The following is a 20,352-nucleotide window of genomic DNA, read 5'->3' on the forward strand; positions in this document are numbered from 1 at the left end:
CCAACTGAGACTTCCATAGTGTGGAAGATGATCTATCAAAGGAGACAGTGAATTACAATCAGAATGGCAGAGGAGAGACACAAATGACCACAGGAAAACCAAAGAAGGTCAGGATATAAAAGAAAAAAGATAGAAAAGATTGATGAGGTTACCGCTTTTATTGGATCAGCATCTACTGGTGTGACACACAAGCTTTTAAGTTTACATAGAGCTCTTCTTCTTCTTCAGGACAGAAGAGCTCTGTGAAAGCTCAAAAGCTTGTCTCTCTCACTAACGGATGCTGGTCCAATAAAAAGATATAACCTTACCCACCTTCTCTTTTCCTTGTATGCAACTACACTGTATACAAGGAAAAAGAAATTATTAATAATTCCAAAACCAACAGAGATGTGGAGGAGGATGAGGATAAACTGTTACAGACCCAAAGAGTTCACCTGTTCTGTCAATGATATGCAAGGCAAAAATGAATATCTCCCTCTCTCTCACACACACACAATATATTTATTTATTTATTTTCACTCTGGAGTGCTAACAGGAGTCAAACAAGTAAAATCTTATTTATGTCACTAAAAATCAGTGAATATTACTGAATACACACAGGGGACAGATTTATTGAGTAAGAATTTGCCATTTTTATATAGGATGCTTTTGAATATAGAACCCACACTTTAAACAATGGGAAAAGGAGGAAGAACACTGAAAAAGTGTGACAAATTAATAAATTTCCCCTGCAGACTGCTTAGATGTTCTTTGTCAATACTACATGCTGTGTTGTTGCAAAGCAGTATAATCTGCATAACAATATACTGCCTTCCCACAGCTATCAGGTACTTCTTAATGACCTTTGCTGTAGCGATGTGTTCTGCAATGTACAGAAAAAGCCTGGCATTAATATGTACTTGTTATTTTATAGATTGTAAAAAAGGCTGTATAAGATTGGAAGGTGGGATTAAGCCCTAGATTTTAGAAATTAAGATTTTGAAGGAAAGAACTTCAATCAAGGATCATTTATGATGTATTTTTGCCTTCTTTTTGCATTGATGGAGCGGTCTATTCAAAATGATTGCTCATGCATGCTTTTATACAATTATACACGTTTTATACACCACCTTTTCAATATCATTACCTGTTTAGGATTACTTAGCTGTCCATTTTCAATGGTAAGAAAATGCTTACATTTTTATTCATTTTATTTATACAATTTAATAAATTTAGACCTATTATTAGTACTTTTGATTTGACAAACTATTAATGTGATCTAAAATTCACCTAATTAGAACATTTCATGTATTTCCACATTGAGCCAATCTACTCTTTTATGCAACACCTCTGACATTATAATATAAAATTACATCAAAACACATCAAATGCTAGGTATAAATCTTTTAATGTATTATTCATATTAATATGGGCCTGGAGAGTTGGGAACTAAGCAAGGGGACAGAAAGCTTTAAATATTTAGGTCAACAGTGGGAGAGGAAGCCTTTCGTATCTGGATCAATGGTTCAAATTTGCCCAGGTTGAGAGTGACCAGTATTAGCTGTTTAAAAATCAAAGGGAAATTAATTGCTGGTCCCAGCGTAGTTTCCAGTATCTACCACTACAAATGGCAGTAAATAATATAACTGTTAGCAAGTGTCAGCAGAAATAACGAAAAGTCAATATGCATGGAAACTGAGTTATGCTCTCTGTCTAAACATGTTTTCTCCGCAGCCCAAATGAAGGCACATTGCCATAGTGCTGAAGGTGACTGAGCTTTTGCTGCTTCCATATTTCCATTAAAATGAGAAATAAGAGACACATGAGAGGTCCTCATTCAAATTAACCAATATTTTTAATCACTGAATATGGGACACTTTTCAAAGTTACTCCAAACCAGCAATACTCTCAGTACCACATCTCTTTCTTTTCCACTATGTCTGTAATGTATCACATTCAGTTATTCTGAAGAGACATTTTAACCTAAATTATGGGCCATATACTATATACAACTGGTTTAAAACAACTCAAGAAACCATCCCTTCATGTATGTACCATTAGGCTGTGCTCTCTCCCCAAAACTGTGTTCTTACATCTCTAGTACAAGCTAATCCTATTTAAAAAAAAAAAATAGAAGTAAATTTGTCCTAAATTCAAATTTACCAAAGTTTTATAGAAGAATTAGGAGACACACCTTTGTTCCCTGGTCTAGTACAAGCAGAACTTCTAGAATACGGTAGGAAACATTGTTCTCATAGAATTTCCATTCCAAATGAATGGAAAAAGATACAGGGAATCCTATAAGAATTCCAGTTCAGCTTTTAAATCAAAAGGCTTTAAATAAGTTGAAGCATTTAATTTTTAGATGCTTAGCTGAACTGAATCATGAGCATTTCACCCCTTACTTACTGAAGAGTTTGGAGTGAAAACTCAGCCTTATGACTTGAGTACATACAACAGAACCTTAATGAAAGTAGTGTCAGAGCAACAGTGATAAAAATTATTCATTATTTTCAAAAGGTATTGACTTTACTCATGTGATTTGTCATTATGTCAAAAATCTATTATGAGCCTTACACTTCTAAAATTCTTCCTTTGCACTAAGTTAACCTTACCAAAATATGTATCTTACTAATAAAAAGGCAAGTTTAGAACAGTTCCAAAACCACAATATAAAAATCCAAAACAGCCACTTCAGAGCAGAGTGAGCTACTTAGAGTCCAGTTTTCAAATACCAAACTGAATAGCAAAAATACTAACCACATGTATATGTGTAAGACCCAGAGCTAGAAGGCTTCCAGGGATAGAAAACTCTGCTCCTTCTATAGGGGAAAAGACAGCTCTATACAGTCTCATTTACATTAATTATAATTACTGTGTTTTGTTGCCTTAGTTGGAAATCATCCTAGAGTAAGGAGGTCACCTTGGACCTTACACGTAAGAGACTCTAGTTTGGAATAGTGGATTCTAGTTTGGGACTCTCAACAAGGAGAGGACTCTATGCAAGAGTCTTGTTTTGCTCTAGTATCCCAACCTGGAGACTCTGAACCGTGTGTGGCGTGATTCTGTGGGACTGGACCAGGCTGAACCAGTGGTGGTGGCAGCGGAGCAGAGCTGTCTGCAAAGCAAGGACCTGACAGGATCAATGGCAGAGCTGATGACATGGAACTGGCTACAAATCAGCCACCAGGTGGCTACAAATCAGGGTAGGACCTGGAGGTGTTGACTTCTATGAAATGGAGCAGACAAGTACTGGACTGCAACAAGCAGGATAATTAATACTTGGAATTGTGCTGTTGGCCATACTCCTGAAGAGCGAAATGAGCAAAACTCAATCAGTGTATGTAAATATATGATAATATAAATTATTATATTCTGTTTCTTCTGTTTTTTACCCCTTTCCCACAAAGAAAAGGTACTTTTAGTTCCATAGCTTACAAGTACTATGGAGTGCTTGCAAGTGTAGTAAACTAGTTAACAAAATATTTTTTCACAGATTCTGCCTTCAGTACTCTTTGTATCCAAGAATTCTAATGTCATTCCACTGGTCTCATTTTTTCTGGTCATTCAGTTGTGTCAAAGTTGAAAACATCTACAGTGAGGTGCCCAACCTAGGTTTATCCTCCTGCTAAATAGTATATATAAGGGTTCCTCTAGCTTACTGAGTCCTTGGCATGCTCTAAAGCAAAAAAATATATATATTATACTAACCATTAACAGAAGAGGAAAGGAGGTGGAAAAGAAAAGGATTCTCAGGTAAGTGCTACCTGTAGACACAACAAACCACTGAAAATAGAAGATCAATGAGCAGTGATGTGTGTAGTGTCTACAAGTAGTACTTACTTAAGAATCTTGTTTATTTTTTACCTTTTTCCAGTTTACTTCACGTTGCTGAACAGTCACAGAAGTTGATGTGTAAACAAAGCTGAAGTTCATTATAACAATGAAAGTTTTGAGACTGATGACACGGAATGTCATCTCCCTTAATGCCACTGTGTGACAGATTCAGACCAGAAGAATATAAGAGTGCTAGAAGGCAGGTATATCAGCTTTCAGAATGAGCAGGCCCTTGTTCACTGGATAGCCAAACAAAGGCTACTCAAGGCCAATTAAGACACCTGACACCAATGAACTAGTTAAGGCTGTTAGGCTAATGGAGACAAGTGGAACCAATCAAGGTCCCACTTATACTGTTTAAAAGCTCTCCTTCCAGTGCCCTCCAGGAGGCTGAGGTGAAAGAAGCTGGAGGAGAGGAAGCATGGCTGAATCCTGAGGTAAGGGTGAAGCTAGGAAAAGGTGACCATGGGGGAAGTGGCCCAAGGAATCAAAGTGGTGTCAGTGGTGAAGGGAAAGCCACCAACAGCTGCTACCATTAGGGTCCCAGGGCTGGAAACCAGAGTAGAGGGTGGGCCCAGGTCCCCCCCGCCCACCTTCTCTACAGAGATCCCCTGGAGAAGGAAAGTAGGACTCGGTCCAGGCCGGAGGCCGAACTGTGCCTACTGAGCTCTACGGAGCAACAGAGACTGTGGGGTATTCCCCCTTCCCATCTTCCATACTGCTGGTGATGAAAGTAACTCAATAGACTAACTCTTGCTGCTACACTGAGAAAGGGAGGTCACACTGGGGCCTTACTGAGTTTCTGAAGCCACTGAAACTGCCCAGAAGCGCTGAACCCACCAATAGAGGCTCGAGACTTTGTCACAACTGATATAACCAAACATACCAAGGGCTGCATACAGCAGCATAGAAATCAGCTTCAATGCATTCAGTGCAGAAACTCAACACAAGTTTAGTAGCAGTCTGTTCCTTGTTGGTAGAATGCATGTATTGTATGTTTTTTAAGGCTACTGCCATACAATGGAAGGCATTAATTAAGACAAAGCAACACCACCAGTTGGTGGTGGGAAGGAGGAAGTAGGAAGGAGAATTGAGACACCAAAGTGAGCAATGCAATACTGTGTGAGGCCTATCCAATCAGACATGTGCCAGTCAGGTGATAACACCAATCTATTCCTTTTGAATGTTTGTGTCGCATTCTGGGCTATGTCAGCGGTGGTCACCCAACATCTGACTATCTATTCCTGAGAATTTTGGGAACTATGTTTCACACCTTGCAACCAGATAAGTAATGCCCCCAACTCCCAGACAATACAATGACAATGTTTAAGAGTAGCTCAGGGCATCACTTGATCGGTTCTTGGACAGCCTGAAGGGCACAAACAGTACAAAGAGAAACTATAAAAAACAAGAATCGGGCAATAAACAAAATTGAGGTGTCGAGTACTCCATGTACTTCATCCAAAATTTGTTTATGCAAGAATAATAACTAAGAGTAAGACTCATCTGGAGAAAGACAGCTTCCAACTTGTGAAGAGACATTTAAGTGACAAAGCACTCCAACACTTCACCTGCAGAAGTAAATTCTTAACCAGTCTGAAATTGAAAAAAATGACAGCTAAGGTAGCTCCTACTCATCATGCTTCATCAGAAGTTAGGGTTGTGTCACTATCTGGTGAGGCAGTTCTCAGCCCAAAGCATTCTGATCCCAACCAGATGTAATGAGAACGATCTTAAAAAGAATGATCTTGTACAATACTTTCTTTTGAGGAACATCAAATAGTAACTCAATTCTCACCAACCCCACGCAAAGATAAGTTCATATACTACTTTGTTCTCAAACTGGTGTTTGGGTATCTTCTCCCAAATTCTGCTTCTTTTAATTTCTTTTTTCTCTTTGTGCTCCATATAGTGCAATAAACACCATATCTCAGTTTACTTTGCTGCATATTAGCTTTGCTTCAGATCTTTGTTAGACAATCAGATTGTCAATATCTCTTAAATAAATAATTACATGAGAAGACCAGAAAAAATTGTAGCATGTCTTCATTTATTTCCCTCTTTTGCATGATTTTCCATTCCTTATTTCAGTGTATTACTAAATTTTTATACCATTTAAAAATGTGAAGAGACGTGGATAAAAACATTTGTCAGCTAAATAAAATTATTAAGAGATACCTACTCCCTCCATTAAAAGTATCATGAGTCATTCTATTAGCAATTTTGAAGATTCTGGTTCTGCAGGCTGCACAATGAAAAATGACAAACACTTCACTTTTTGTATAACGTACTGTACAGGAGCTATATAAGTAATTAAAACCTGAAATCTTCAATACTTTGTTACAGAAAATCAAATTCTATCTGCATGAAGACATAAGTTAATCAAAAATGAACTTTCATGTAGGTTTATACCTTATAAACAAATTGAATACATCTATACCATAAAGTCTGATATTTTTCTCTTGAGCTCAGAACTAAAAAAAAGAAGACATCTTTATATGGGAATTAAGACAATAACCTTAGATTAATCAGTTTGAAGATTAACATGCATTGATACAGACTTTAAAACATTTTCAGCATACATACATAACTCCTTACATAAGTACTTGTAAATATATTTTACAACACTATTAATGATTAGCGTGGCCCTGTCTTTCATTTAAGACCTCAAATAACATTCCTTGGTGAATCAAAATGTACATACCAGCGGAGCTGTCCCTATGGTACGGCGAATCAGGGTGACCGCTCCGGGCCCTGTGCTTTGGGGGGGCCCCGCGATTGGCTGGCGCACATGGACAGCATGTGAACCACTGGCTCGGAGAGGCTAGCCCCCCAGCCCCGCCCCTTCCAACCGAGGGAAAGCGTGCAGCAGCACTGCTGTAGCCTCCCCAGTTCCAGAGCGCCAGGAGGGAAAGCGTGTGGTGTTGCCGCAGCCTCCCCAGCCCTGGGATGGCGGGCGGCCTGGCCCCAGCACTCTGGAGCCCAGGGGCACAACCAAAGCAGGGCCCTGGCGGGGTGGAGTATGGGCTGTTTGGGCAGGCACCGCGGATTCGTCACTTCCGCCCAGGGCCCCGAACCGCCCTAGGGATGGCCCTGCATACCAGAATCAGGATATTCTTGTAACCCTATTGCCAGTTGGCATTAAAGGATTCTTGGGCCATAGCACTACTTGCAGCTGGTGTCCAGAATAGATAAAATGGGAAAGGGCAGCAGATAGAGGTAAATATTAGCAAGATGCTTGGTAGAACTTTCAGTCTGTAGGGAGCTGTCAAGGTTCCTTTCCCACTCTGAACTCTAGGGTACAGATGTAGGGACCTGCATGAAAGACCCCTAAGCTTATTCTTACCGGCTTATGTTAAAAACTTGCCCAAAGTACAAACTTTGCCTTGTCCTTGAACTGCATGCTCCCACCACCAAGCATGTTAAACAAAGAACAGGGAAAGAGCCCACTTGGAGACGTCTTCCCCCAAAATATCTCCCTAAGCCCTATGCCCCCTTTCCTGGGGAAGGCTTGATAAAAAATCCTCACCAATTTGTATAGGTGAACACAGACCCAAACGCTTGGATCTTAAGAACAATGAAAAATCAAATCAGGTTCTTAAAAGAAGAATTTTAATTAAAGAAAAGGTAAAAGAATCACCTCTGTAAAATCAGGATGGTAAATACCTTACAGGGTAATCAGATTCAAAACACAGAGAATCCCTCTAGGCAAAACCTTAAGTTATAAAAAGACACAAAAACAGGAATATACATTCCATTCAGCACAGCTTATTTTACTTATTTTATTTTAATCTAGCTAGATTACTTACTAACTAATAGTCGTAAGGCTGCATTCCTGATCTGTTTCCGGCAAAAGCATCACACAGACAGACGAACCCTCTGTTTCCCCCCACTCCCGATTTGAAAGTATCTTGTCTCCTCATTGGTCATTTTGGTCAGGTGCCAGCGAGGTTATCTTAGCTTCTTAATTCTTTACAGGTGAAAGGGTTTTGCCTCTGGCCAGGAGGGATTTTATAGCACTGTATACAGAAAGGTGGTTACCCTTCCCTTTATTTTTATGACAGGAGCAGTGATCTCAAGTCTTCACAGATTGAGGTCCCCATCAGAAGTACCTTCAATTCCACCTTGCAGGGTAAAGAAGAAGAAGAAGAGAATTCATTGCTGGGATAAGTGGTAGCGATCAGTCAGAAGAGGGCTAACCCAAATTTGCTGGTTATAAAGTGTGATGCCATTTAACTCCACATTGAACCTAATAAAATGCCTGGTATTTGAAGGGCAGACTGGTCAGAAGGAGCTGCATTTCCACCCTCAGCCACTCCCAATTGTTCAAGTTAATACTGTTGTATTCTGACACTTTAAAATCCATCTGTGTGTTTTTCATTTGCCTGCATGGCCTGATCTCTGTATAGATGCATGCTCAAGACTGCATAGATGGGTATGCTGAAGTCCCTCACAATAGTGAACATTTCTAAGAAAAGAGGTAATGAAATATAATCAGAAAATACCAATGCAGTATTTTTTATATTAAAGAAAATACTATATGAAAAAACAGTTCACTATAAGCTGTTATTTACTTTTCTGGAACTTTTAGGTTTCTTCTGTAAGACATGGCAATTCCAGTGGCTGCTTTAATCATTTAATTTTAATATGCTACTTTGAGAACTATCAAATATTGATTCTGTGTTAAAGCATGACACATAAGAACAAATAAGGTATAAGACAAAGTTTACAGAGGAGACATGGGACATGTGTTAAAAGATGGAAAAATGAGAGAAATTTGTAGAAATAAAGCTAATTAAAATCCAAATCAATTAATTTTTTTCATTCATAGGATATTTACTAGGGCTATTGATTAATTGCAGTTAACTTATACAATTAACATAAAAAACATGATTAAATATTAATAGTGTTGAATCGCAGTTTTAATCACACTGTTAAATAATAGAATACCAATTCAAATTAAATATTTGTGGATGTTTTCCTACATTTTTGAATATATTGATTTAAATTACAACACAGAATACAAAGTGTATAGTGCTTACTTTACATTATTATTTTTATTACAAATATTTGCACTGTAAAAATTATAAACAAATCATATTTTTCAATTCACCTCATAGGAGTACCGTAATGCAATCTCTTTATCATGAAAGTGCAACTTACAAATGTAGATTTTTTTTTGTTACATAACTGCACTCAAAAATAAAACAATGTAAAACTTTACAAGTCCACTCAGTCCTACTTCTTGTTCAGCCAATCACTAAGACAAACAAGTTTGTTTACATTTACAGGAGATAATGCTGTCCGCTTCTTATTTACGTAGGTGAGAACAGGTGTTCTTGTGGCACTTTTGTAGCTGGCATTGCAAGATATTTACGTGCCAGATATGTGAAACATTCGTATGCCCCTTCATGCTTCAGCCATCATTCCAGAGGACATGCTTCCATGCTGATGACACTCACTAAAAAATAATGCATTAATTAAATTTGTGGCTGAACTCCTTGGGGGAGAATAGTATGCCTCCTACTCCTTTACCCACATTCTGCCATATATTTCATTTTATAACAGTCTTGGATGATGACCCAGCACATGTTGTTCATTTTAAGAACACTTTCACTACAGATTTGACAAAATGAAAAGAAGGTACCAATGTGAGATTTCTAAAGCTCGCTACATCACTTGACCCAAGAATTAAGAATTTGAAGTGCTTTCCAAAATCTGAGAGGGATGAGGTTTAGAGCATGCTTTCAGAAGTCTTACAAGAGCAACGCTCTGATGGGGAAACTACACCAAAAATAAATAAATATATCAACCTTCTGCTGGTGGCATCTGACTCAGATGATGAAGATGAATATGAGTCGGTCCACACTGCTTTCGATGGTTATCGAGCAGAACCTGTTATCAGCATGGACACGTCCTCTGGAATGATGGCTGAAGCATGAAGGGACGTATGAATCTTTAGTGCATCTGGCACGTAAATAACTTGCGATGCCGGCTAAAACAATGCCATACAAATGCCTGTTCTCACTTTCAAGTGATATTGTAAATAAGAAGCGGCCAGCATTATCTCCTGCAAATGTAAACAAACTTGTTTGTCTGAGCGATTGGTTGAACAAGAAGTAGGACTGAGTGGACCTGTAGACTGTAAACTTTTACATTGTTTTAGTTTTGAATACAGTTATTTTTTGCATATAATTCTATACTTATAAGTTCAACTTTCACGATAAAGAGATTGCACTACAATTGCACTAGGTGAATTGAAAAATACTTTTGTTTTTTACAGTGTAAATATTTGTAATAAAAAATGAAATGAGCACTGTATACTTTGTAATCTGTGTTGTAATTGAAATCAATATATTTGAAAATATAGAAAATATCCCAAACTATTTAAATAAATGGTATTCTATTATTAATTGTATGATTAATTGCACTGTTAATTGGGATTAATTTTGTTAATTGCATGATTAATCACAATAAATTTTTAATCACTTTACAGCCCTAGTATTTACTCAAAATCATTAGGCAAAAGGACAAATGTAATCTTTTCGAGGGAAGTCATCTATTACAGGTACTAGTTTTGTTTTTATTAATAAAAGTAAATTTTGTGCCTGTGTCGAGGAGATTCTTGGGCACTAAGAATACAGTCAATTAATGAGGTACAAATGAAAAACTACTGATCTTAAAATATCTTTTTATTAAACTATATCTACTCAGCTACTGGCAATTTTTGGTAGGGAGAAAAAATAGTCTATATTGTTTCTATATTTACATATATCTGATAAGTGGTAAGTTAAGATCTACAAGATGTTAGCTATACCCAACAAAATGTGCACAGTACTGGCTTTGATACATCTATTTTAGATCACTTTATAAATTTGTCCCCTATTATCATGGAACTTGTAAGTGACATGGCGTGCATTAACATACACAAACTTATTAAGCACAAAATCTTTAAATATTATGACAGGGTTGGGCCAGATGGCTATAGGAGAGTAACAGAAGGCAGATATATTAGCCTCAGGCTAAGTAGGTCCCTTTTCCCTGGGTAAGGTAATAGGGAAGGTTCCAGAACAATCAGGAACCTTCTGGAGACAATTAAGACAGGCTGATTAGAACACCTGCAGCCAATCAAGAAGCTGCTAGAATCAATTAAGGAAGGCTAATTAGGGCACCTGGGTTTTAAAAAAAGAGCTCATTTCAGTTTGTGGTGTGCGTGTGAGGAGCTGGGAGCAAGAAGCACTAGGAGCTGAGAGTGAGAACGTGGACTGTTGGAGGACTGAGGTGTACAAGCATCAGACACCAGGAGGAAGGTCCTATGGTGAGGATAAAGAAGGTGTTGGGAGGAGGCCATGGGGAAGTAGCCCAGGGAGTTGTAGCTGTCGCACAGTTGTTCCAGTAGGCACTCTTGACAGCTGCATTCCAGAGGGCCCTGGGCTGGAACCCGGAGTAGAGGGTGGACCCGGGTTCCTCCCAAATCCTCCCAACTCCTGGTCAGACACAGGAGGAGTTGACCTGGACTGTGGGTTCAGAAAAACGGCCAAACTGAGGGCTGCCGTGAAGTTCCAAGGCGAGCAAATCTGCTAATAAGCGCAAGACCCACCAAGGTATAGGAGGAACTTTGTCATAATATGCATTCATGGGGGTTTTCTTAAAATGAACATTTATAGATACATGCAAAGCTTTAAAAAAGGAGGTTTAAGTAGAATTTACATGTGACCCAATAACCCCTCAATGCCAACTGGCAAAGGGTTAAAAGAATATTCTGCTTCTGGAATGTAAATTATATTTCAAGGAATATCTTGCAAAATCTTAAATGAAAGCCAGGATCACGCTGGTCATTAATGTCACTGTGAAATGTATGTACAGATAACTATGTAAGGAGCTATGTATGTGAACTGAAAATATGTTCTTAGATTCTGTATCAAAGCAAAGGTGAGGAAACCAGTTTCCTGTCAGTCAAAAGATGTTTATTCACCTTTATCTCTGTTAGCACGTAAATTAAGCCTTAACACAATGGAGGCACATTTATATATGAAGTCACAAGAAAGATGTGAAATTCACGGGGAAGAACACACACTGGGGGAAAAAAATCTTACCCTGAAATACACTTCAAATGTTTACTGGACTGTATTCGGGGAACAGAGAAGACACCCCCTCATACTGTACCTAGAAATACTAATGAAAATGGGATATCACAACCAGCCTGGGTTGAAGACACTGCAAAAAGCTTTGCGTAACAGAAACTTCAGAAGACAGTAGGTAAACCTAATAGTTAAGATTAATCTCTAGAAACCATGTTATGACTTAGTTTTATATGTAACCTTTTGTTTCCACTACCCTTACTATCTTTTGAATCTTTGATAATAAACTTATAGTTTTCACTACAAAATATATTTAAGTGCTGTGATATTAACCTAGGTGCTGATCCTGAGTTGCATCAGACAAGATGGTATGTCATCTGGGGAGAGCTAACTTGGTATTTCCATGAATGTTCAGTGGAGAAGGGTCTTCAAAGGGACTCGGGGATTGGATTACACTGTTTTTGAACCTGCATGGCAAAGTAAGGGCTGGCATAGCCTGGGAGTGTCAGGGAACTGACACCCAGTCAAGCACAAGAAAGCCTCCCACACACTGGAGGCAGGGTAACTAAGTTCTGGGGACCCCGAGAACCATCACACTGCACTTCAGCAGCTAGTCTGGGTACATAATTTCTCCAATGCATTGTCAGGAAAACTGCCTTTTGAAAAGTGATGAATTCCAAGTGGCTGACTTGCAAATCTCAATAGGCAGAGGTGACCTGAGGCTAGATACCACTGCTGCCATAGCTCTGGTTAAATGATCTGTAATATCACACTCAAAGAATAACAATGAGAAATAAGTAAAGAGCCGTCAATCCCATGGTATTAGGTGGGTCAGCGGCTTTCATTTTGCATTAATGCTTTACTACTAGAAATCTTGACTTTTGATATCGGTGAGTTAATGTAGCTCTCTTGTACACGGGCTGATATTATGCATTGTTCACAAAGGAAATGAACATCAAGGACATTGTAAAGGAGCATATTCTTTCTAAGATAAAGCAAAATTAATTTCATAGTACTCCTTTTCTTTTTGCGGGTACAGACTAACACGGCTGTCACTCTGAGACTAGAGAAGGGTGGCTAAAGTCTTTTACATAATATAATCATTTTTTTTAAAAAAACTGGTTATACATAAATACAAGCACCTAACTTCAAGTTTGTGAATAGGCATTATGTACAGTCATTAATTACTTGATATCACACACATACACATTTGTTTTACACAGAACTACTGATTCTGTGCACAGGATGGACATACAGGGTGACGGATTGGTGCATGGTCAAACATAAAACGCATTTCCTAACTTTTGAGTGCTTGACTGTGCAACCTAAATAACATTCTTTTAACATAATATTTTTGTGTGTGTTATATATATCTGCAAGATTTAAAAAATAAATAAATCGGTGCTTAATGTTAGGCTCTTTCCATGGACTTCAACCTCAAACTTATTAAATATGGAATTAGAGGTCTAATTGTAGACATCAATATTTGAATTCTTGGCCCAAATAAATGTAGGCACTTAAATAGGATCCCTAATATTCTAAAATACTGAATGAAGTTCAGTAGCTTACTTATTTAACTGCCTAAATATGGACTTATAACTGTATCCATTTTTTAAAAATGTGGCTTGGCTATATTTGAAAATACACGCATACAAATATTTATACGTATATATTCTTGTGTGTGTATTTTATGTTTATAACTAAAATATCCTCTAAATCTGAGACTTTTTTAACCAACCCACTGTTTCAGTTCCATATAGGTTTAACATCCTGTCAAAGGCCAAACGCCGAATAATGGAACTAGTGTCAGTGCCTCCACAATACGTGTTTATCATGGTTAGTCTATTGAAACTGGATGAGGAAACTGGATGGGAAAAAGAAAAGGACCTCTTGCTATAGATAAAGAGAGACTCAAAATAAAGCGCTGACTTACAAATGGAAATTCTGACCCTAATGCAAATAGCAGCCAGCTTGACATTATGTGTGACACTGGCAGTATGTCAGAGGATTCCATTCATAACTACTTCACAATCAGAAGTACTTTAATTTCAATATTTCAAATAGCATATTAACTTTTTTCGGCATCAAAGATTTTTTTTCCTGATACTTAAAAATGAATATAACATCTCAATACAAATTGATATACAGCCTCTGACTTTCAGCCCCACACTGCCATTTTGAGACTGTGATGCACACGTGTGAATTCAATTATTGGAATAACACTATTCACTCTTTGTTTTGCACAAAAGACTAGTAAGCGACATAAATACAGAAGATACATCTTGATATATGCTCTGAAAGACAAAAACCAATTTCAATCTAAAAAATTTAAACAGAAGTAAGGCAAGAAGAAATCCCAAAGTTGTTACTAACTCTTATGAAATGCCTTAAATCAGATCACGGGTACTTTTTTTGGGTTGTTGTTGATAGGCATAAAATGCTGTAACATTTGTCTAATGTGGCAGAGCATGGAAGATGTACAGATTGACATCTCTACCATTCCTAATAAAAGTTGTTAAATCATGCAAGTACAAAGATAGAAAGTAGCAATAGTATTTGTTGTAAGCGTACAAAGAAACCTTTAAATCATTATCATGTCAAACACAGGCTCTTTTAGAATGGAGCAGACATGCAACTTGTCTTACTTCCTTTTCATAAACGCACAAAAATCTGTGTAACTTCAGGATTGGCAGGATTGTGCATATTACACTGTACCAAAGTATTGTGCCAAGGTGGTGATCCCAGGTTTCAAAGAAAATGCAAGATAAAAAAACATGAGGGTAAGAAGCAGTGACAGAATAATGCACGGGCCCATGGGGCTCATGCCCAGGGGCCCTCGCCATTTTGAGGACCCCCACAAGAGCACTGGAACCTGGGTGGAAGTGGGGGTGCCATTGACACTGGAATTCTGGCACCGCCCACTGCTCCTCTGCTTCCCCCAAGGCCCCGCCCCCTGGCCAGGCCAGAAGCTGGAACTAGGCCATAGTAAGAGTTGCCCAGGCTGCTGTGGGGAAACCAGGAACCTCCACCTGCCCTGTGTGGGGGTCCAAGAGCAGCCCCGGCCCATGTGCCCATATCCAGGGCTCTACACAGAGGCCCAAGATCCTTGGGTGACTCCTCAGGGCTGGCCTATGGGGCAAGCCACCTGGGTGACCGCCCAAGGCGCCATGGTTAGGGGGTCACAGTGCAGAGTTTGAGCTGCCAGCTGGCAGGGGAGAACCACAAACTTGCAGTGACTATGCATGGTGGAGAAACGGGGAAGGTGAATGGTGACACACAGATATTACTCGCCCCTCCTACCCCACCAACATTCCTCCATTCCCCCCTAGGTAGCTGTAAGTGGGGGACAAGAAGCAACACCAAGTGCTCCATGCATTCCACCACTGGGCTGTGCTGTGACATGAGCATCAGGAACTGTTGCTCTCCTGTCCTCCCCTTATGCAGCCCGGGTTGAGAAAGTGACCTGGATGCAAGAAGCCCTGACATTGCTCCTCATTTCCCCCCGCCCAGTCCTCTTGGGGGTGCACAACCAGCTTGCCTGCTGACCTGGATGCATGGAGCAGTTTCCCCATGTGGGCACAGAAGAGGAGTGCAGGAGTTAGGGGCAAAGGTGGCATGGTGCAGCACAAAGTAAGGGTGGTAATACATCATATACCATGCCACCCTTATTTCTCTGCTGCTGGTGGTGGTGGCAATGCCTTCAGACCTCGGCACCCAGCCAGCAGCTGCCACTATCTAGCCACCCAGCCAGTGCTTAATTTGTGCCGGGGCTTGCTAGGATTGAGCCCCAGCTCCTCTTTTGATATAAATTAAGCACTGTGGAGAGGCAGCAGGGCCCTGCGGGCTGGGGAGCCCATAGTGGCCAGAGGCACCAAGATACAAGTTTGCCGATGGCTCCGTTTTCTCTGGGCGGATCTTACCATGGCCCAACTCCAGCTTCTGGCTTGACCAGGGGGCAGTTGTTGCGAGAAGGGGAAGAGCAGGGAGTGGGGCCCCGTGCAAGGGAGGGTTTGGGGGGCCCAAAAGTTCTCTGTGCCCAGGGCCCCAATAATTCTTTATCTACCTCTTGTAAGTAGAAGATAAAACTGAGGTCTTGTATTACAGTTTCTGACTGTGCAATTTTTTACATCTGATTCCAACAAAGTTCACATAATTCAGTTCTAAAGACTTAAAACTTCGGTGTCCTGAGTGTAATTTAGCAATTTGGGAAAAAAATTAACCTTTGAAAGGAACACTGTAGCTAATCAAAGGCATTCATTCTCACATAAAAAAACAGGCCAATCCAAAGACAGTTGAATTTCCTCTTGTTAAAGTACAATCCAAATTAAGGAAATAATAAACCAAACTAAATCTTTAAAATTAAGAAGCCCTCACCACACACCTTGTTGTGTGCACAAGCTGCACAGTGCTTCTAATTATCTATTTTAGTAGGAATTAAAGTTAAAAGTTGTTGTCAAGCAGCAGTTTTCTTTTTCAAAATGTATTTTTGTGTTTGTAAAGTTCTGCTGTAAAGACAGTACCATATTTTTACAGATTTATCAAAGCACAGTTACAGAACACCTATGCATTTTGTTATGGGAAATTTGTGAGTCTTTGTGAAACTTTATTCTCATATACCTGGCTTACTTACAATAATTTTGGAGTATGTATGCAATGACCTACTTCACACAGCTGATTAAATCTGAATTAAGTTAGACAGAAAGTCAGATACTGGCAAGACTGTGCTTGATACTGTAAAATCTAAAATAGATTATTCATAGATACATTCATAGAATGAGCCACCGTGTTCATCTAGTATGACCTGCTGCATAACACAGGTCATGGGACTTCCCTGTATTAATGTATCCCGTTTGAATTAGATATGTCCTTTAGAAAAACATCCAATCTGCGCACTATATTTTCATCAACACTTACTAATCTATGCTACGTAGAGTGAAACATATTGCTAGTTTAGCATTTTAATTCTACATCTTCCACTTTTTCTCTTATAAATCATGATACCCTCTTCAATGACAAAGAGGCATGAAGAGGTGTTGACACGACAGCATGCATCAGTGGATGTAGATCTGAGCACTGAAAATTATGATGACACCTGTGCTTGTTTTTAAAGGCAGGAAGACAGCAAGTGTTTCAAGAAGTGGTACTCATCACTTCAAACTTTTTTTTTCCTCCTTAGTATTTGACTCATCCAAGAAAAGCAGCAAATATCAAGACGGCATATGTTACCAAGGCAGATGAAGCTCAGATAGATGCTACCAAGCTTGAAATATTCGGTTCTCCAGGAAAATCAACTTAAAGCAGATGGTCCAAGAGGTCAACATAGTTTCCAACCCCTTAGTGAACAATCTGGTCACAGACATCAGCCACAGTGAATTCTGGCTGCCAGTTTGTGACACACACTTTATGTAAGCATTTCTCATAAACCTTATATACAGAGAGCATAACTTCCAAATCTGCGAGGGAGACTCTTACACGTCAATAAATTTTTACAACACTAACAAAAATACTCATTACATAAACAATAAGCCACTATACGTACCTTATGAGACAACTGTCATTCCTCAAACTGCATATTATTTTGTATAGTTTTGTTATTCACCCTTATAATACTGCCCAAGGAGAGGCAACTGCTGAAAAATAAATGTCTTTAACTGAAAGGACTTGAAGATTTTAAAAGATATTGTAGGCACAGCAAGGAAAGCGGCATCACAAAATATGGCTTTCTGCAGAAACGGATCATACGGAAGCTGCAGGAATCTGCAGAATCTCAAAAGGAACAACGAGTGTTTCCAGTGACAGCAACAGCTACACCATATAACACTACTCCAACAATACCTATAATTCATTGTCTCTGCAGCCCTTATTTACACATTCAGGTTTATTTTAACTATTGTGGTAATTATTAATCTTCAATTATAATATACTAGAGAAGTTACTAGAATAAAGCTTAAAACAGAGCCTGATTCACTCACAGGTAGTGATGCCTTTTATGTTGCGCTCTCAGTGCAAAAGGGACATAACTAACAACCAGGGAATTTCCCCAGCAAAATGGGATATGCTCTATCCTATGGGATATTTTCAGCTGAAAAAACAGTCCATTGGGGCAGTTAGAGCTGATCATAAATTAGAGAGGTTGCTCTCTTGAAAGGAGGCAGGTCTCAGGAGGCTAAGAATAGGGGAAGTCTATCTTCAACTTACCCAAATCCTGTGCTCGGAACAGCTTGACTAAAAGTGAGAACCCATCATAGTTAAAGTACTTGCCTACCAATGTTGCACATAAATGTGTCACCACCTTTACTTATGGGTAAACAGTAATTCAAGCAAAATGTGACCCTTTCAAATCAGAGTGGGATAAATGATCAAGCCTGTACTTAACTAGTAAATTAATACTTCTATAGTGCATTTCATCTGAGGATCTAAGTACTTTAAAAACATTAGCCAAATCTCTCAACATTTCACTCAGACAAATAAATCTAAATATTTTTCTGATGAGTATATTGAGGGAGAGAGAAATTAAGTGATATGCCCCAAATGTACAAAATAATAAATAGTAAGCATTTTCATAAATAGCATACAACAGAATCCAGAGGTCCTTATCCCCGCTTCCTGCTTTACCCAGCAGGTAATACTGATTCCGTATAATATGTTGTAATAAATAAAGTGGGGGGTAGCTCCCTTTGATGGACACTGAGCCAGCCAGTTAGTTTAAAATCCCTCTTGGTATCTTTTCTCTACTTGTTTTACCTGTAAAGCGTTAAAAAGTCCCTCAGGTAAAGAAAAAAAAGTGAGCACCTGACCGAACGAGCCAATGGGAAGGACAGAACTTTTTAAAATTGGGAAAAAAACCCTTTCCCTTTGTCTGTTGTTCTCTCTGGGCTGCAAGGACACAGAGCAGCAATACTATAAGCAGGAATGCTGTGTAAGGTTTGAACCAGGTATGAAAAATTATCTCCCATACCTAGAAGGAATCATTTGACTAGGTAATGTTTAGATAACGAGATCAGGTTTATTTCTTTATTTTGGCTTGTGGATCTCCTCTGTGCTAACCCCAGAAGCTTTTGTTTGCTTGTAAACTTTAAGCTGAACCCCAAGAAAGCTATTTTGGGTGCTTAATTTTTTGCAATAGCTCTTTTAAAATTTAGCAAAAGCCTAAGTTCCAGAAGTATTTTCCTCCTTTTCTGTTTTTAATAAAATTTACCTTTTTTAAGAACAGGATTGGATTTTTGGTGTCCTAAGAGGTTTGTGCATATGCTGTTTTATTAGCTGGTGGCAACAGCTAACTTCCTTTGTTTCCTTTCTCTGCTCTTCCCCAGAGAGGGGTGAAAGGGCTTGAGGGTACCCCACGGAGAAGAATTCCCAAGTGCTCCTTCCTGGGTCCAAGGGGATTTTTTGTATTTGGGCGGTGGCAGCGTTTACCAAGCCAAGGTCAGAGAAAGCCTGTAACCTTGAGAGTTTAATACAAGCCTGGAGTGGCAAGTATTAATTTTAAGTGACAGAGTGGGGATTCAGCCTTGACATATGTTATCCAGCTAAAATAAAATGTTTCTCACTTTACCTTAACTTCTGCCAGTAAAAGACCAACAATTTGTAGATTATGTTACAATTATGTTAGAATAAAGCAGCAAGTCTGAGGTGACGTATTCAATCAAACCAGATAATCTAATTTTCAATACCAGTGGATGGAAAAGCTATATATTCATTTTATGTACTGTGTACAGCAATGAGGTAAATTTACATTCATTGTCCCATACTGAAAAACAGGGAAAGGTACATTTATATAAAAGGAGAGCACCTCAGAATGATGTCATCCTACATCACTAATTGGAAGTATGCAACCATAAAGCAAGTGCTCACCTGGTATGTGTCCCATAGCCTTATGGTGCACCTCAGGGGAACTTCTCTCATCAGCAAGTTATTCATCCAACGGAAAGCAAATTGTAAGTATTTCACCTCATGTTGATCTAAATGTCTGTGTACTTGTTCTGGAAGACAAAACAAAGAAACATTTATCACTTATATAGAACCTTGTCTGCAGCTATAATTATCAAATAAACAGTCTAAAAATAAAACATTATATAAAAACAATTCACAGAAACTGTTACAGTTAAAGAGAAAATGAACAAAATGGAGAGAGGTACAGCCAAACTTATCTTGCATTTAGTTTACTGTCCATAGGTGGTTTACACAACTATAATTAAAGTTAATATTTTGTCATGGGTACTTTTAGTAAAAGTCATGGACAGGTCACTGGCAATAAACAAAAATACATGGAATCCCGCAACCTGTACTTGACTTTTACTAAAAAGACCCTGGATGGTGGGGAGATGACTAACACTTGGAGCCCCACTGGGGGATGACTGCCGGTCACTGCTCCAGCCCTGATACTCTTCCTGCTGTTACACTAATAAAATAATACCAATAGGATCTTATAAGAGGGATAAGGCAAAATGCTGTG

At 39.0% G+C, this 20,352-nt stretch overlaps 1 protein-coding gene across 6 annotated transcripts in view; it reads right to left on the reverse strand.

Moving 5' to 3' along the window:
• The window catches only part of TBC1D22A (TBC1 domain family member 22A), a 467,234-nt gene that overhangs the window by 166,325 nt on the left and 280,557 nt on the right, over window positions 1-20,352 (reverse strand). For 4 of the 6 annotated variants that reach the window (XM_077834882.1, XM_077834908.1, XM_077834891.1 and 1 more), the window contains one exon: window positions 19,752-19,879. In XM_077834882.1, the coding sequence (XP_077691008.1) occupies window positions 19,752-19,879 (128 nt within the window). Of the gene's footprint in view, window positions 1-5,878; window positions 7,941-9,206; window positions 9,278-19,751; window positions 19,880-20,352 lie in introns of those variants that run through there. The other 2 variants (XM_077834916.1, XM_077834923.1) reach the window with 2 other exon arrangements.

Source organism: Eretmochelys imbricata, chromosome 1 (genome assembly GCF_965152235.1).
Source record: "Eretmochelys imbricata isolate rEreImb1 chromosome 1, rEreImb1.hap1, whole genome shotgun sequence".
Lineage (NCBI taxonomy): Eukaryota > Metazoa > Chordata > Testudines > Cheloniidae > Eretmochelys > Eretmochelys imbricata.